The sequence below is a fragment of the Notolabrus celidotus genome, chromosome 3, assembly GCF_009762535.1.
Source record: "Notolabrus celidotus isolate fNotCel1 chromosome 3, fNotCel1.pri, whole genome shotgun sequence".
Taxonomy (NCBI): Eukaryota; Metazoa; Chordata; class Actinopteri; order Labriformes; family Labridae; genus Notolabrus; species Notolabrus celidotus.
This window is the reverse complement of record NC_048274.1, coordinates 39,099,020-39,116,055: the sequence shown is the minus strand read 5'-3', so window position 1 is coordinate 39,116,055 and position 17,036 is coordinate 39,099,020. Positions and strand designations below refer to the sequence as shown.

Below are 17,036 nucleotides of genomic sequence, written 5' to 3'. Positions count from 1 at the left end.
CAAATTCTCCAGATTTGCTTCACAGGTTGAAATGTTTTTCATCTTCCCACTTTAAAGTCTTTACGGTGAAACATTTGATCTAACAGTAACAGTAGACGTAGACACTGTTATTGGTTCATCACGATGACGATCATTGTGACAGAGCGCCACCTCTCACCACTACACCTGTCCTCGTTCTGCCTTCAGTCTTCAGCACACCCCTTACACCTTGTAGCCAACTTTAAGGAGAGGGGACCTACCGTGAAGGAAAGTCTGTCATGAAGAGTTCAGGGACCAGCTCCTGCAGAGGGACCGGCTGCTCAGGGTGCTGAGGACAGATGATGTGCTCCTTGTCCACTGCAGCTAGCACACAGTCCTCCATGTTAAAGTAATGAACCTCTGTGCTTCCGTCTCTGTCTCCTCCTTCATGTCCTCCTCTCTCTCTGTCTTCATGGGGCCAGCGGACTGGACGCTCACCCTGCTCGCCCTGCTGCTGTTGGCCCAGTGAGGCACAGAGGGGACAGGCTGCGTACTGCTCTATGAGGAGACTCCCATCACTCTCGCTGGCTGTCAGAGCTACAACAGAGGACAAAAAGACAGCAAATATAAGCGTGGACTGTTACTCTGAGGGCTGACAGCCGTTCTGATGCTAAACAGACAATACAATGTTGGGCAAGTTTCAGTCTAGGTAAATAAATCCAGTTTAAGAGGAACTGCAGAACGTTCTAAAGGGAAACAAAGACACTGCAACAGTAAACAGGAAAATCACTCAAAGGGCGGCCAACTTGCACATTTGTGAGTCACATTGCGTGATTCCTCCACCTAGTGTCAAACAACACTATTTGTGATTTTGCATTGACCTCATATGTTCTCCCCAAGGAGAGAAACCTGCTTTCCTTTTGAACTGAACATATATGAACAAGCATTCAGAGCTGAAAATCAACAGTCACTTTAAGCACATGAATGAAGAGCCGGGGACTGACCGGGGAACCACTGCTCCATCAGGGAGTTGACGTGATCAGTGATGAACGCCATGGCAGAGAAATCTCTGGTCTCTGATTGGCAGACGATCTTTATGCCTCCACTCTTTTTCCTCTTCCAGTTGACATCTGAAGAATCCACACTGCAGGGGCACAAACACTGACTAATTTCACTGAATCACCTTTCACAACTTAACTTACTCCTTCAAAACTGACCTCAGTCTAACAGTGTGCTCAGGCTTAGCTGGTAGATTATACTGCAGATGGTGCTGTGATGAAACTAAAAGAGCACCACTGTCCCACTGTTTTTTTTTTGCATTGGCTGAAAAATAATGCAACTTGTTAAATACTTATGTATACTTAAGTTATTCTAGCCTGACGTCATCACACTGGAAAAAATGCCCCTCCAAAAAAAAAAAAAAACAAGGTACTTTTACCTGAAATAAGAAACAAAATCTGCCAATAGAAGAAGTGAAAATGTGCTTGGTAAGATTTCTTAAAATAAGACGAAATATTTAGAAACTGTGATCTTAAAATTAGCAGGGAAAACTTATTTGAATCAATATTGTACCAGTATTTTAAAGCTTAGTGTCTCAGAATAAGACAGGAATGATAACAATTAGTATTTTTTTCACTCAAAAAAAGATTTCTGCACTAATACATTTCATGTCAACTTCTTCATTTGAGATATATTCACCTTCATTTGAGTTGTATTATAGCAGTACTTCTCTAGGTTTAAGACCATCTTGTACTTGAATTAAGATGACAAAGTTTAATTGTCTCATTTTGAGATATAATGTCTTCTCATAGTGAGCTGGATATACTTATATTCAGTCATGTTGTTTTTTAGGATAAGACAGCTATGCTCTAAAGTAGGTGTTTCATTGTGTGCATGTAGTTTGAGGATGAATATTTTGATCTGATTTAAAGAAACAGTGTCTGAAAACTGAAACCCACCCTTAAAAACAACTACTTTTCTTTCTTTCTTTCTTTCTTTCTTTCTTTCTTTCTTTCTTTCTTTCTTTCTTTCTTTCTTTCTTTCTTTCTTTTATCAATGGAGCTGTTTTCTGATAGATTCTCCAATAAAATGCATTTACTTAAATCAAGTAAAGTGTTTGTCTTAAATCAAGATTATCCATCTTCTACAAATAAGATCTCAGCTTGAAAAATGTCTGAAATTTTAAATAAACCTTGTTTCTTCTAAATTACAACTCAAAACAAGATCATTTCAAGATTGTTTGACTGAACAAGATATTTAAGATGTCTTAAAACAAGTCCCTCTATCTTGCTCAAATGTTACTTGTTAAGTAAATGTATCTTAAATCAAGTGGGAGAAGAAAGTTTGACTAAAAATGAGACAATTTCACTTGGTAAGATTTTGAGTTTTCAGCCAGCTCATACTCGTACTCATTTTCAGGTGGAACTAGATCTGTCTTCATCCTAAATTATTTCTCTCTGATCTCAGATAAACCCAACCAATCACAAGAGTGTCTCTTCAGCCTTTTTTGTAAACAACCAATATGGCATCTTCCACCGCAGGAAGGTCCTTTGACTCAAGAGATGTCTGGCCTGAATGGCTTCTTCTGGCATCTAAGCCTTGTTCTTAAACTCTTCACATCCTCTCTTAATCATTTGTCTTATATGATTCCTGCCCCAGCTCTGACCTGAGGTAACCTCCATCAAAGGTGACCATCAGCCCCTCCTTCCAGTAGATGGTCTTGCTGCGTCGGACTCTGAAGGTGCTGCAGCGGTTCCTCTGCTGGTTTCCAGCAAAACTATGGATCACAGAGTTCCTGCTGCTCTTACACCTGGTGTTCCTCTTTGGTTCGAATGACTGCACAAACACAGAATAACAGGTCATGAACACAAGAGCCTAAAAGTAGAAGAGGTAAGTGATGATAAGCTGCTGTTTCCAGTACCTGCAGGTCCATCTCTGTGAGGCTCATGAGCATCCTGGCAATGAAGCGCTCCCAAAATCCAGCAGGAACAAAGCTCATCCTGATGAGGCGCTGCAGGGTGTTGTTGGTCTGCTGTCGGAAGCTGTGGATGTCCATGGCTGGTTTTGGGGGGAGGAGGTGGGGCAGCAGGTAACTACAGCAAGAGGAACACAGTGATGAAGTGATGAAGGTGTCAGGGGACAGAGGGCGTGCTTGTGGCTTGGCACTAGTGGCAGATTTTACTCTCTGCTACTTAAAGAGAAGAAGGTCGAAGTGTTTCCTCTGCAGTAATTAGAGGATACAAGATGGGTGCAGATGTTTAATGGTGCTAACAGCTTTCCATGTAACTGTTAAGGTGTTGTTAGGTTGTTAAAAGGCTGTTTGTTGGTGTGCTGATTAATCTCTCGTTTACAGATGGGTGCTTAACGGCTGCCAAACCGGGCTGCAGATGTTAGCAGGACCATGGTGAGCTGGTAGCCCGGTGTTTATGACATCAGTGTTTGTAGTTTGCTGCTAACATGTTGGGGATGGTTGATTTGGTGTTTCTAGCACCAGTAGCATTCAGTTTGTAACATAAGCAGGCACAGGCTTTGCATTTCAAATAATTTATTAACAAGCATAAAGCATGCGTTACCTGTTGTTGGCCACCGGCAGAGCGATCTCAAACTTGGCAAGAAACTGGAAATACTGTTCCTCCGTCTGCTGGGTGAAGCCTGTTCCTACCAACAGCATCTGTATTAGAGAACATCACCACAGGAAGCCAGTATCAACATCTGCACACAGAAACAACTCAGAGAGCCAGAAGATTTACTCTGTGCCATCAAAGACACTTCTCCCTGCCTGTGCCGTGGTTAGAATACTATTTCTTTATCGTTTGGTAAACCTTGTTTTTGATAAGACTCTGAGCTGACTCAGCAGATTGTGAGATACTCCTTGGTTCATTTCCTGCCTCTTGGTTCGTGTGCTCTTATATGTTTGGGTTGACTTTGGCATAGTGGTTAACAGTCATCTACACCGTGTTCCAAATTATTATGCAAGTTGCAGTTTTGTGAATATTTAAAAAAAACATGTTAACAGTCATTTTCAAATTTATGAAGAATTCAGATAGTGAATATATTTCTTCAACTGTGTGGTTAAAATGATGCTTTTCAAATTACATCGGCTGTATTTTTAAATGAATGCAGAATCTGCAGAAATGAGCGTGACAAATTATTATGCAAGTTGGTGATAAGAGCATATAACTTGTGAAAATTAAAAACTAGGCACCATTTTAAACATTCTATTGACTGGAAATAATAATATTTACTACAACTGTATTCAAACTTCAACAAAAACAACAGTTTTCTTTACATTTGTTACAAAATAAAAGTGTTAATGTCTTTGAAACATTTCAAATCTGACATGTTTCTCAAATGTCCAATATAACCTCCTTTTCTTTCAGTGAGGGTCAGAGGTCACTGTAAACTGATTTAGTTTCTGATGACTTCTCTGATGACTCTGTGAGCTGTACCTTCTATGTCTTTCCAAAGATGCTCTTTGAGCTGTACTTCTCACCATCACTGTAAATTATCTTCTTTATTATTGACCACAAGTTCTCAGTCGGGTTGAAATCAGGTGAGCAGGCAGACCAGTTCATGAGGCGATCCTCTTTAAAGCCCTGAGAAGCCGTCCTGTCCTGGGAATAACATGAGGCATGTGACGGTGCATTGTCATACGTGAACACCAGCGTCTTTTTCACTGTAGCTGAATGTCTTTTCCTCCATGGAAGGAAACTTTTACATCTTCATGAACCCAAAAAGGACCAAGAGGTTCAGGACGGTGTAAAAATCTCAGACTGACTGAGAACTTGTGGTCAATAATAAAGAAGATAATTCACAGTGATGGTGAGAAATACAGCTCAAAGAGCATCTTTGGAAAGCCATACAAGGTACAGCTCACAGAGTCAGCAGAGAAGTCATCAGAAACTAAATCAGTTTACAGTGACCTCTGACCCTCACTGAAAGAAAAGGAGGTTATATTGGACATTAGAGAAACACTTTAGATTTGAAATGTTTCAAAGACATTAACAGTTTTGTTTTGTAACAAATGTAAAGAAAACTGTTGTTTTTGTTGAAGTTTGAATACAGTTGTAGTAAATATTAGTATTTCCAGTCAATAGAATGTTTAAAATGGTGCCTAGTTTTTAATTTTCACAAGTTCTATGCTCTTATCACCAACTTGCATAATAATTTGTCACACTCATTTCTGCAGATTCTGCATTTATTTAAAAATACAGCCGACGTACTTTGAAAAGCATCATTTTAACCACACAGTTGAAGAAATATATTCACTATCTGAATTCTTCATAAATTTGTAAACGACTGTTAACATGTTTTTTTAAATATTCACAAAACTGATACCTGCATAATAACTTGGATTGATTTTAAATTGCACTATAGCCAAGTTTTTGCACAGTTTTAAACAGTATTTCATTATTTTTATTAGCTTACTTCTCATCTTTTTCTAGCTTTCCTATGTTTATCTGTTGTTGTCATTGCTAGGGTCTGAGAGTGAAACGTAATATCAAATCCTCAGTATGTCTGGTGCATACTGCAGTTTTTTGACAATAAAGAAGACTTTGAAGATCAAGCAGCAACCTCTGGTGTTGAAAAATGAAGCCAATGCAGAAGTGCAAAAAACTGCAGTACCCTGAGTGTCCACTTGAGGCTGTCTGCAAATGCTAAGGAAGGCTCTTTAGTCCACATGTCATGCCATGCCCATGTGTCCGTTTTCACTCACAATAGAAGTAAATATGTTCACAGCCTGGTGTGTCTATAGCTTGTTACTTAAATCATACAAATCTTTATGGAGATCACAAAAACTAGACTCAGAGTCTGCAGAGACACACTAACTGGTTCCTGAGGCTCACCCTGAGGTCTTCAGCTCGGATCACTCCGTTCCTGGCGACAGAGCGGGAGGACTTGAGGTGCAGGATCCTCTCCAGGCACTCTGACAGCCACACAGGACACAGGAAGTAGAGGGTGCACAGGCCATGGCTGGTGTCCGGGAAGTGCAGCAGAGTCCCTGTTTCTATCAAGAAGCTGAGGGCTGGATGTGGACGCAGGAAGAAAAGAGAAAAGCTTCTTCAGCATTCAGAAAATTCAACTAACTTTGACCTTACAGATCATTTCATCACAGGAATCATTTTCACAGGGTTGACTGCTGAACAAATCAAAGTACCAGTCTTCAAGTCCTCGTAGTCTCGGATGTCACTTCCTGGGTTTTGTTCAATGATGCAGTCCAGCTGGGTGTCGGTCAGGTACTGGACCTCTCCTTCCCCCTCTCGCCTCTTTTTCTCTGCGATCACGGCCTCCTGGAGGGTCAGGTAGCTCCTGGGGATCTGGGGGGGACATGATGGAGTGCAGTTAGGACTTAATCATGACTGAAAACAGATATGTCTGTACGTACTGTTTGTATTGAGTAAGAACATAGTTTCTCTCTGTTGGATCAAACTGTGAAGCTTCCTCTTTACAGACACACCGTATGAACCTCAGCGAACACACCGCCTCACTCACCAGTCTGCCCAGCAGTCTGTTGCCCCCCACCGTGCTGCCGCTGTCCTTCATGGTCAGAGCCACCTTCTGGATCAGCTTCTTCAGCCCATTCAAGCCCTCCTGGGTCTTACAGGACACTTCACTGACCACACAGACACACATCATTCACACTCATCTGGTATGAAGCTCATAAGATGTTCAGTTATGAATACAAACAAACTCTAAAATGTGACAGGTGCTCTTACTGCAGGTGTTTCCAGGTGATGTCAGGGAAGCCTGAGGCCCGCGCCCCTGATGGAGACCGACAGAGAGCCAGAATGTACGCCCTCAGCGTGGCCAGTCTCTCCGTGCGAAACTTGGTGTCAATGAGGTCTAAATGAGTTCCCACTACCAGCACGGCAGAGTTGGGTGCTCGTGCCTGTGGATCACAACACACAGCTAATGTGAGTTTATATTACAGACAAAAATATAACCAAAGGCATAACGAAACACTCACTATATCTTTAACATGGGCCAGGGAGTTTTACAAACAAGTAAACAAATAAAAAATGGATTAGCCAGCTGAACAAAAAACAAGAGATGAAGTTGATCACACGTACAGATCTGATCAAAATCTTAAGACCAGTTGAAAAATTGCTAGAATTTGCATTTTGCACATTTGGATCTTCATGAGGTTTTAAGTAGAGCTACAATATGTAAAACACTTAAAGCACTTTGAAAAAGTTATTTATTGAAAACAACAATTAAAGTGAAATAGGCTGTTTATCAGCTGATCAAAAGTTTAAGACCACAGGCTATAAAAGCCAAAATCTGCTCCAAATTTTCATTTTCTGTCAGGCATTCACACTGTCATGCCCTCCTGATGGCTAAAGCTAAGAAGCTTTCTCTTTTTGAACGTGGTCGGATTGTCGAGCCGCATAAGCAAGGCCTCTCGCAGCGTGCCATTGCTGCTGAGGTTGGACGCAGTAAGACAGTCATTCTAAATTGTTTGAAAGATCCTGAGTATTATGGAACAAAAAAAGTCAAGTGGTAGACCCCAAAAAATTACACCAGCGCTGAGCCGGAGGATCCGATTGGCTGTCCGTCAAGACACAGGGCGGTCCTCGACCCAAATGAAGGCCCTTACTGGTGCCGACTGCAGCGCAATAACCATCAGACGACATCTGTGGGAAAAGGGTTTCAAAAACAAAAAACTGATTCAAAGACCTCGTCTCCTTCAACGCCACAAAACTGCTCGTTTAGACTTTGCCAGGGAGCATCAAACATGGGACACTGAAAGGTGGACAAAAGTTTTATTCTCTGATGAGAAAAAATGTAACCTTGACGGTCCTGATGGCTTCCAACGTTACTGGCATGACAAGGAGATCCCACCTGAGATGTTTTCTACCCGGCACAGTGGAGGGGGATCCATCATGATCTGGGGTGCAGTTCAGTGGAACACCGGAGCTTCAGGTGGTGCAGGGTCGTCAAACGGCGGCTGGTTACGTGCAGATGTTGCAGCGGGCATCCCTCATGACTGAGGGCCCTCGTCTGTGTTGTAACAGCTGGGTTTTTCAACAGGACAACGCTGCAGTTCACAATGCTCGCTTGATGAAGGACTTCTTCAGGGAGAATAACATCACTCTTTTGGACCATCCTGCATGTTCCCCTGATTTAAATCCCATAGAGAACATTTGGGGATGGATGGCAAGGGAAGTTTATAAAAATGGCCATCAGTTCCAGACAGTTGATGCCCTTCGTGAAGCCATCTTCACCACTTGGAGCAATGTTCCCACTAGCCTCCTGGAAACACTCGCATCAAGCATGCCCAAACGAATTTTTGAAGTGATTAACAAGAACGGTGGAGCTCCTCATTACTGAGTCCTACTGAGAACATTTTTTGTTCTGGTTTGGAGAGTTTTTTGTTATTTTTTGAGCGATGGTCTTAAACTTTTGATCAGCTGATAAACAGCCTATTTCACTTTAATTGTTGTTTTCAATAAATTACTTTTTCAAAGTGCTTTTTGTCTCACTCCCCCTTCTTGCTTTTACATATTGTAGCTCTACTTAAAACTTCATTAAGATCCAAATGTGCAAAATGCAAATTCTAGCAATTTTTCAACTGGTCTTAAGAGTTTGATCAGGTCTGTATACGACCTCAAACAACGAGAAAATCCCCCATGATTAACCAAGACAGCATCAGAACCAGAGAAACATGAGAACCTGACAACAAGAACCAAGACCAAGAGGACCGAAGACATGAAATCATGTAGACAATAAAAAAAGAGATATAAAAAGAGATAAGCACAAGAGAACAAATTAAGATGATAAAATAAACAAAAGGCAGAGAAGCACAAAAGGATATAAGAACAATAAAGCAGATATGAGCATTAAAAAGCAATAAAGGCAGGGTCAAGAAAAAGAAGACGACGAAGAAGAGGAAAAAAAGAATAAACAAAGCAATGAATTAAAAGCTCTGAAAGCAATTAAATGAATGAATAAAAGGTCGAGGGTTTTTGGGGAGAAGCAGCCAAGGGAATATTGAGAAATCAGGTCAGATGGACTAAATGAGGATAAAAGGATAAAAGGCGACATCACAAAAAAGCAAGTCTATAAAAGTAAGTTTCTAAGAAGAGATTTAAAAGATGTAACTGAATCTGAGGAGCCTTATCTCAGGCAGGTCATTCCGAAGTCGAGGGGCCCTGACGGCAAAAACACAGTCAGCCTCGACTTTGGAAGGAGGTTCTGACGCTGCGTGACGCTGCGTGATGCAACCATACATGCTTTAAAAATGATCAGTAAAATCTTAAAATCAATACTAAAACTAACAGGGAGCCAGAGGAGAGAGGCTAAGATCAGGGTGATGTGATCTCATCTGTTAAAACCAGTATGAAACCAAGCTGCTGAGCCTGTCAGGGACAAAAACAAGAACTTTAAATGGGCCCATTTCCCTACAAGAATTATGATGCAGCTATTACAGCTCCACCAGCTGCTTTTGTACCTATTTAACATTTAAAAACAAATATTAAAATATAAGGCCCTCAGTCTGAATCACAGGAATTTCCCTATAATGCAGTTTTAACCAAGCACTAATGAGGGCTTGAGGGAATTATTTGCTGTCTGTTAGTAATAAGGTTTCTGATGTCAAAGGACGCAAGTTGTTGCAATATATTTCAATTTCGTCACATCCAGCGGACAGTTTTTGGTTCATGTGGTCTGAAAGCAATTAATGTTCCTTTAAATCAGGACACTCCTCCCTTCCTCACTGGAAACACAAACACCATCAGCCCCTCTCTGCTTCTCACACTCATACACTCAGCAGGCATGTGTGTGTGTGTGTGTGTGTGTGTGTGTCTGTGAGGTTATCTTCACCTCTATGTTGAGCAGCCATGTCTGCAGGTTGGCCACAGCCTCCTCTCCCAAAGCCAGGTTCCAGACCACCAGGTACAAGGCCTTATCAGTGAAGAAACACTGGTTTACTGTGGACATGCTGGCCTGACCTCCGATGTCCCAGACGTTAAACGCCACCGAGTCCTTCTGCGGGGTCAAACCAGAGCTGAGTGAACTCTGAAGAAACTAAAGGGAAAAATCAGGAATTAAAAAAACAGCCTGAGGAGACTAAAAATATGAAACAGTTATTACAGAGGCTGCTGTGGAAATAATGCCCAGAGCACCGACACATGTAGACACTCTTAAGGCTGCAGGGATTATTACTCTGCACAAAAAGTTATCACATTTCTAAGAGGCTGAAGGTGAAACTGAGCACTTTTACAATAAGAGGGGATACTTATAGTATGTTATGGGTATTCATTTGTTTGTGTAGTAAAAACCAATGGTGAATTTCTTTATAACTCATTAGTTTTGAAGATATTAAAATCACAAACTTAGGGTGAAACTAGGTTTCCTGTACAGGAATAAATCCTGTTTCTCCCTTAGAGCGAGGAAACTTTTAGTGTCTGCAACATTCTTGCCTCTTATTGATTATGGTGATGTCTTGTACTTGGGAGCCTCGGCTAAATGTTTGTTGTCTTTAAATAGTGTATATCACTGCGCGCTGAGGTTTGTCACGGGTTGCAAACGCCTCACTCACCACTGTGAGCTTTATGTCAGAGCCGACTGGCCATCCCTGAGTGTGCGCAGGCAAACACATTGGCTTCACCTAATTTACAAATGTCTACTTGGCTTGGTCCCAATGTATTTATGTGTTTATCTTCAGAGATCAGGAAGTCACTATGCCTTGCGCTCCTGCGACACCTTGCGGATGTGTGTTCCCCGTGTTCGGACAGAGTTCGGTAAGAGAGCGTTCAGTTTTGCTGCTCCTACTGCTTGGAATAAACTCCAGAAGGACTTGAATCTGTCGGATCTCATCTCTCTGGACACCTTTAAGTCTATCTTAAATGAAAGAAAGACCCCAGAACAGTGCCTGTGTTTTTAAAATGCTGTTTTATATTCACAAACTGCACTTTACTTGAAAATAAGTTGCACTTTTTAAATTATTATTGTTTGCTTCTACATACTGTCTGCATATATGTTCCATGTTGTTGAGTTGTGCCATTTATTCTGACGTGTGCTGCTGACCTCTTGGCCAGGTCGCCCTTGAAAATGAGGTCTTGATCTCAATGGGACTTATCTGGTTAAATAAAGGTTAAATAAAAAAAAAAAACACCTTTTGCATAATTAGGGGTGTGGCTAACTTGGCTGACATGCAGGCACAATGTAGCTGTTGTAAGGTCCACCAAAAGTAAGTTGAGCCAGCATTTTAAGTTTGGCAACAGCTGACGAAAGGCTTCAAAACTCAGATTTGGAAACAATTAGGTGACGTCACAGAGACGACGACCAGGTATTACACAATCTATGGTCAAAGGAACAAAGTGTGGTGCCCCATGGACGACTTTAGGGGTGCAGATCTTTCTAAAGATCATGGGGCAGAGGAGGTGCAGAGGAAACTAGACTGTGCTGTTAGGAACGATAAAGTGTTCCTATGGCGTTGGCGTTCAGACTGGATTCAAAAATACATCCAACTCTAGAGTCTAGAGTGTTGATAACTTTGTGTGTCATTCTGTGGAGCTATGAATCATGAGAGTGGATCTCAGGGGTTTGCTAGTGAGTGGGTGGGTTGGTAGGTGGGGTATCTCTGGGAATCATGAACAGGTTGTTAGTAAACCTCGGGCCCTTTCTGCCTCTGGCTGTTCTTCCCTCTGACAGTCACCCAGCCGCCCTGGCTGCCTAGCTGCTCAGGAGCTGCTCATAAGACGAGGAATCAAAGAGTCAGAAATCAAACAGCTCATCAAATCCAACGGTCCTTTCTTACTTCAGGACGGAAAACTTCAAAGAAGAACTTTTGGTTTCTTTGTTTCTGTTGCGTTCTTGGACAAAAACCCATCCTACAACTGATGGTACAGTGAGTGTGTGTGTATGCATGAGCTGTCTGTCTTTTCCTTACACTGCTCTTCCCTCCGTTGGGCTTGTCCAGCTCCCATGTAAAGGTAGAGATGCTGCAGTCTGCGGGGGTGAAGGGGGAGGTCCTGCCAAACTGCAGAGCCTCCAGCAGGGTGGTCTTCCCTTGCCTGGGCGGGCCAATCACAAGCATCTTCAGCAGTCTGAAAGGTTCTGCTTTTCGAAGCTGCGCCCGGAGGAAAGCTAGGACAGATCCGGGACCTGAGAACCAGAGACAACGTCAATGTTAGGTTGACATCAATGAACCCCTAACTGAATACAACGAGCACACATAATGAGAATGCACACTTTGACTCTTTTAAATGACACTTATCTGACTTCTGCACTTGAAATTTTGAACATTTGAATGTTTAAACTTTTTGTCCCTTTTAGTAATGTGCAACTCAAAATGTGTAAAACATGAGGGCCTAAATATATCAGATTTTCTCTTTAGGTGTAGAAGTGGTAGAGGAGAAAGTGCTTCATGTTGGTGTATTATGTACTGAAGTAGACATCAGCAACCTTTTAAGTGTTACAATTTGAGGTAAAGCAGGTAACATTTTTAAGACTTGCTTCTTTTGGAAAGTCAGTTGTGTGTTTTTTGTTTTTTTTGAATGTACCTTCTTTTCTCACATCCTGGGGCACATTTGTGATGTTGAGGTCTTCAATGTCCAGCTGCCACAGGTTGGAGAGCTGACCGAGCTCTGCTGGAAGCTCCCGGATCCCAGGATTACTGACCCCAGAGCAGGAGAGACAACATCACATTAAAAGAAGACCACAGTTATTGTTAAGTCACGTAACTCAAACTGTTTCAGTCTAACAGGCTCTCATTGAAAGAGCCTGTCAGGCCCTGTGGACCCTCTTTTCACAGACTGTCAGGTGGACATAAATCTTAAGTCATTCTTGGCAGCAGCAGGACACAGTGGATCCATGACTTCCGTTAATCCAGTAACACTGGGATGTATGTCAGAGTGCAGCGATGTACTGCTTGTTAGAAACCAGCTGCAAAGATGTGCAGCAGGGCTGAGCTCATAGTAAGCAGAGAATCCCAGGAGATGGAGGATTTCAGAGGCTGGCCAAAGAAGTGTGATTAATCTTCACTTTACTCGATCTTTTCTAAAGTCTAACTCACCCCTACTTCACCCCTACTTCATGCTTACTTATGTCTTCACAGTTCTTCAGGTTTTAACACAATGGGTAACTTTGGCAGCTCCTAACCTGCAGGACAGACTTCATGGCCTGGTGAGTGTTGTTCATCATGTGTGATTTATTTTGTTGTATTCATGCAAACTCACATTACTTGTAACAACATACCTCATAAACCATCCACAGACTGACAATTATAAGGGACGGGTATAGAGAAGCTGCATGATAGGTACAGGTACATAAGTGGTCCGTACAGAAAGCACTGATACGTTGATGTACAAACAGTGTCTCTATGGGTCTTTAAAATCATATTGTGTCTTAATGAAGGGTTTTCCATGCACACTGGCTGTCACCCAAACAGCCCACAGCCAAATTAGCTCCACTTCAAATCAATATGAGCGTGAGAAACATGTCTGTCTGCGTCAGCCCCGCCCCTGAGTGCATGTGTGTGTGCAAAACAAACATTTGTCAGTAAGTAACAGATGAAGAAACACAGATCTGTGATCAAATCTTCACATCCTTCACATCATCAGTGTGACGGACAAAAGACTGAGAGGAACACGTGCAGGAGAGAAAGACAGACAGACGGAGAGATAGTTGGAGGGACTCACTTGGAGAGGTAGAGCTCAGTGAGGCTGTGCAGACCACACACAGATTGGGGGACACACTCCAGCTGGTTGTCATTCAAGTAAAGCACTTCCAGGGACTCTCGCAGAATCATGGGAAACTCTATGGGACTCACTATGGGGACAGAGCCGTGCAGAGAGTTAAAGGATGGACACACACACACACACACACACACAGAGTTAAAGGATGGACACACACACACACACACACACAGCAACCACAACATACAGCGTGTCACAGGGTAGATAACAGAGCTGCCTCCAGATGCCCCGGGTTCTAACTCACTAAGGATCTTCGTACACGCAGATCATCACTGCTTCGCCGTCCTGCAATTACCTCACATTACAGAAGGACCAACGAACAATGCAGGACTTTCAGGCAGAGAGCCCAGTGAAGAGCAGAGTTTATTGTGTGTTCTGTTTTTAGTCTGAACCTCACCAGACAGACATTTTCATGTTCACTGTGCCAGAGAAAAAAAAGGAGAACAAACAAAAAATGTGAAAACTGTTGTGAGAGTTTGAACAGCTGTAGGAGGATCCATTGTGGTTACTTCTTGATTTTGAAAAAAGTATGTGGACTAAAATAAAAAGACAGAGCTGACCTTGGTTTCATGTTGGACTGTGAATGTGTCCTGTGTTACTGATGTACTCACACTGCCCTGCTCCCAGCATGCACCTTAGTACTATCAACTGTCTCTCTTATTCTCCTGTATCCCTCTTTCCAGACCCAACTCGGTTGAGGCAGATGTCTGTCTAACATGAGTCTGGTTCTGCTGGAGGTTTCTGCCTGTTAAAAGGAAGTTTGTCCTCTCCGCTGTAACTAGCTAAATACTGCGAGGTGCAATGCTCATGGTGGATTAGGTTGACATAAGATCCAGTCCTGTCAGTAAGAGGGGACTGGACCGTATCCTGTCTTGGTGTTGGGTCTCTGTTCATAATTTAACATAGATTGGTCTAGACCTGCTCTGTTTGTAAAAGAATCTTGAGATAACGTTTGTTGTGATTTGGCGCTATACAAATAAAGATTGATGATTGATCTTTACAATCAAGCATCTTTCACACATGCACAAAACCCCAGAAATGTCCTGATGTTATCAAGGTGGGCTGCATGTGTGAATGCAAATGGCAGAATATTGTAACCCTCCTTATCCAGACTTGTCATTTGTTTGTAAAGGTGGGCTGCATGTGTGAACGCATAAGGAAATATAAGATGATCCACAGCGAGTGAATTGGCCTACAATTACTGACAGCTGTGATAAATGCTGTGATGTCTTTAGACACCAAACCTCCCCAACTCCACCCGTCGCCACCTCTCCCGCCACAGTTACAGCATCAGACCCTGGATAGCCTGAAATGACTACAAAAACTGTCAGGAGTTCATGTGTGAATAGAGCTCCTGATTCACAACAGCACCCAAGGATTTAGGAACATCATCAGGAACCTTATATGTGTCCTATACTTCAAGTTACTGATTAAAATCAGCCTCTTTGTCTCTTTGAGCCTCTGGAGAGGACGTGGCATTGGGAGTGACGTATTTAGGATGTAAGGTTATCAGGATGTTACTTGTGAGGTGAGTTTGTTTTTATGACTACAGACCTCTCCTGTCAGAGGCAACCAAAGTTACTAACACAGTAACTGACTGACTGACCTGTGTTTGATACGTCTGAGCCAAACATCTCACATGAAGAAGAACTAGGTTTCCACAGAAGTGGATTCTTGGCAGAAAGCATTTTACTGGCAGAGTATCAAAAATATTTTTACACACTGATACGACAGAAAAGACTGATGAAAATAAACCCAGCCATTACAGAAACATGTTGCCAGAACTAATGGGGTGAGCGAAATCTCTTGAAAGTGAAGATTATCAGTGTAAGGTAGCTGACAGGTAGTTCATCAGGATGAGGGGCAGCTAAGGAGACTTCAGCCTGAATGAAACCTCAGAGGTAGCTCTTCCTCTCCTCTCCTGTGTTTGCTACCTTCATACATCATAAAGTTACTTTAGGTCAGTTCTTGTGGGGAATTAGGAATTGTTACAGATTATATTAAGGTTTAGAGTTTGTTGTGTCTTAAATCTTTATATTTTTATTGCAAAAATGAGAGTTAGGGGAGAAGATGAGAAAGACAAACAGGGGGAGTGTGCCAAGCGGGAGGATTTACAGCACATTGCTGCCTTGATTTATTTTTGTATTTTTTCCAACAAATATTTTCCACCAGTGATACATTTGACCCTTAAAGGAATGTAGGAGTCAAAAATAATACTTACAAAATCAGCAAATAAATAAGAGGTCACTTTTTCCTCCAGTGGGGTTTCAAAACTGACACAAAAGCAAAGAAGCTTTCAGCTCTTGATTTTAAAACTGCCATTAATGATGTTCACATTAAAAGATTAAAAAACATTACAGGGGAACATCCTTTACAGACACGAAAGACTTCTCTGCAGACAGTATAATACATGGACAGCACAAGATACTCCCCCAGAGGGAAGCCAAAACATTTAGAGCTCCCCCTGCTGACTGGCTGTAGTATAGTATCATTTTATACACTGTAGTACACATTAGTTTTGGCTTAATTCCTCTGATACTTTACATGTGACTCTATTGAGTCCTGATGTGCCTTACAGAGGACAACCGTAGCTTTCCAATGATATATCATGTTTGGGGTGTGGCAATGATAAGTAGCCTTTACTAATCTTTTGAAAATGGCTGCCATCTCAACAAGCACATTTTATGGTAAAAGAAAAGGTAAGTATGATATTCATATTTAAAATGTTTTTCAATGTTATACTTTGATTGTTTTTAGTAAGCTAACATCTAAGGAGCATTTAAAGTGAGTTTCCAGAGCTGACTTAATTTATCTTCAGTGGAAAAACAACTAATTGATTCATGTATACTGTCGTGCACATCAGGACTTACTCTATGCTTGTTTCACATTATTCAGTAGCCAGGTCTATGACAGAGTGTGAGAGGATTCTTAATAGAATCATTGAGGGAGATTCAGACATAGACCTTTCAGAAGATGAGAGTGAAGCGAGAGTAGCTGATACAGGAGAGGATGATGCAGATGAGGAGCAAGATGAATTTGACCAAGATGCAGCGCCTGCTGAAGTGTGCCGTCGTCCATTATGGGCCAAAACCAACACATAGTGTTTTAAATCAAAGCTATTTTTAAAATGAATAAACAACACATGTTCATTAATTCATTTGATGAAATAAGTGTGTTTTGTCTTTCTCTTAGGTTGATGCCTGTGTTGGAAGAATACAGAATTGCAGATGATGGTACCCTATGAGCCGTGGAGACTGGACATCAATGAAGTCTGGCTGTGCCCTACAGTGCACATTCTGTAAAATGTTATTTAAAGTAAAGTTAAAAAAAAATCATCTTTGAAGTGTGTTCTTTACCACCCCAACACTTAATTTATAA

The 17,036-nt window shown here is 41.8% G+C and overlaps 1 protein-coding gene across 2 annotated transcripts in view; it reads right to left on the bottom strand.

Moving 5' to 3' along the window:
- Window positions 1-17,036, bottom strand: part of lrrk1 (leucine-rich repeat kinase 1) — a 102,635-nt gene that overhangs the window by 30,952 nt on the left and 54,647 nt on the right. The window contains exons 13-25 of one of the 2 annotated variants that reach the window (XM_034680522.1): window positions 13,602-13,731; window positions 12,465-12,577; window positions 11,852-12,066; window positions 9,781-9,945; window positions 6,675-6,847; window positions 6,451-6,571; window positions 6,116-6,275; window positions 5,805-5,983; window positions 3,531-3,628; window positions 2,879-3,050; window positions 2,624-2,793; window positions 963-1,102; window positions 240-555 (exon numbers count right to left, since the gene is read on the bottom strand). In XM_034680522.1, the coding sequence (XP_034536413.1) occupies window positions 240-555; window positions 963-1,102; window positions 2,624-2,793; window positions 2,879-3,050; window positions 3,531-3,628; window positions 5,805-5,983; window positions 6,116-6,275; window positions 6,451-6,571; window positions 6,675-6,847; window positions 9,781-9,945; window positions 11,852-12,066; window positions 12,465-12,577; window positions 13,602-13,731 (2,152 nt within the window). Of the gene's footprint in view, window positions 1-239; window positions 556-962; window positions 1,103-2,623; window positions 2,794-2,878; window positions 3,051-3,530; window positions 3,629-5,804; window positions 5,984-6,115; window positions 6,276-6,450; window positions 6,572-6,674; window positions 6,848-9,780; window positions 9,985-11,851; window positions 12,067-12,464; window positions 12,578-13,601; window positions 13,732-17,036 lie in introns of both variants that reach the window. The other variant, XM_034680521.1, reaches the window with a different exon arrangement.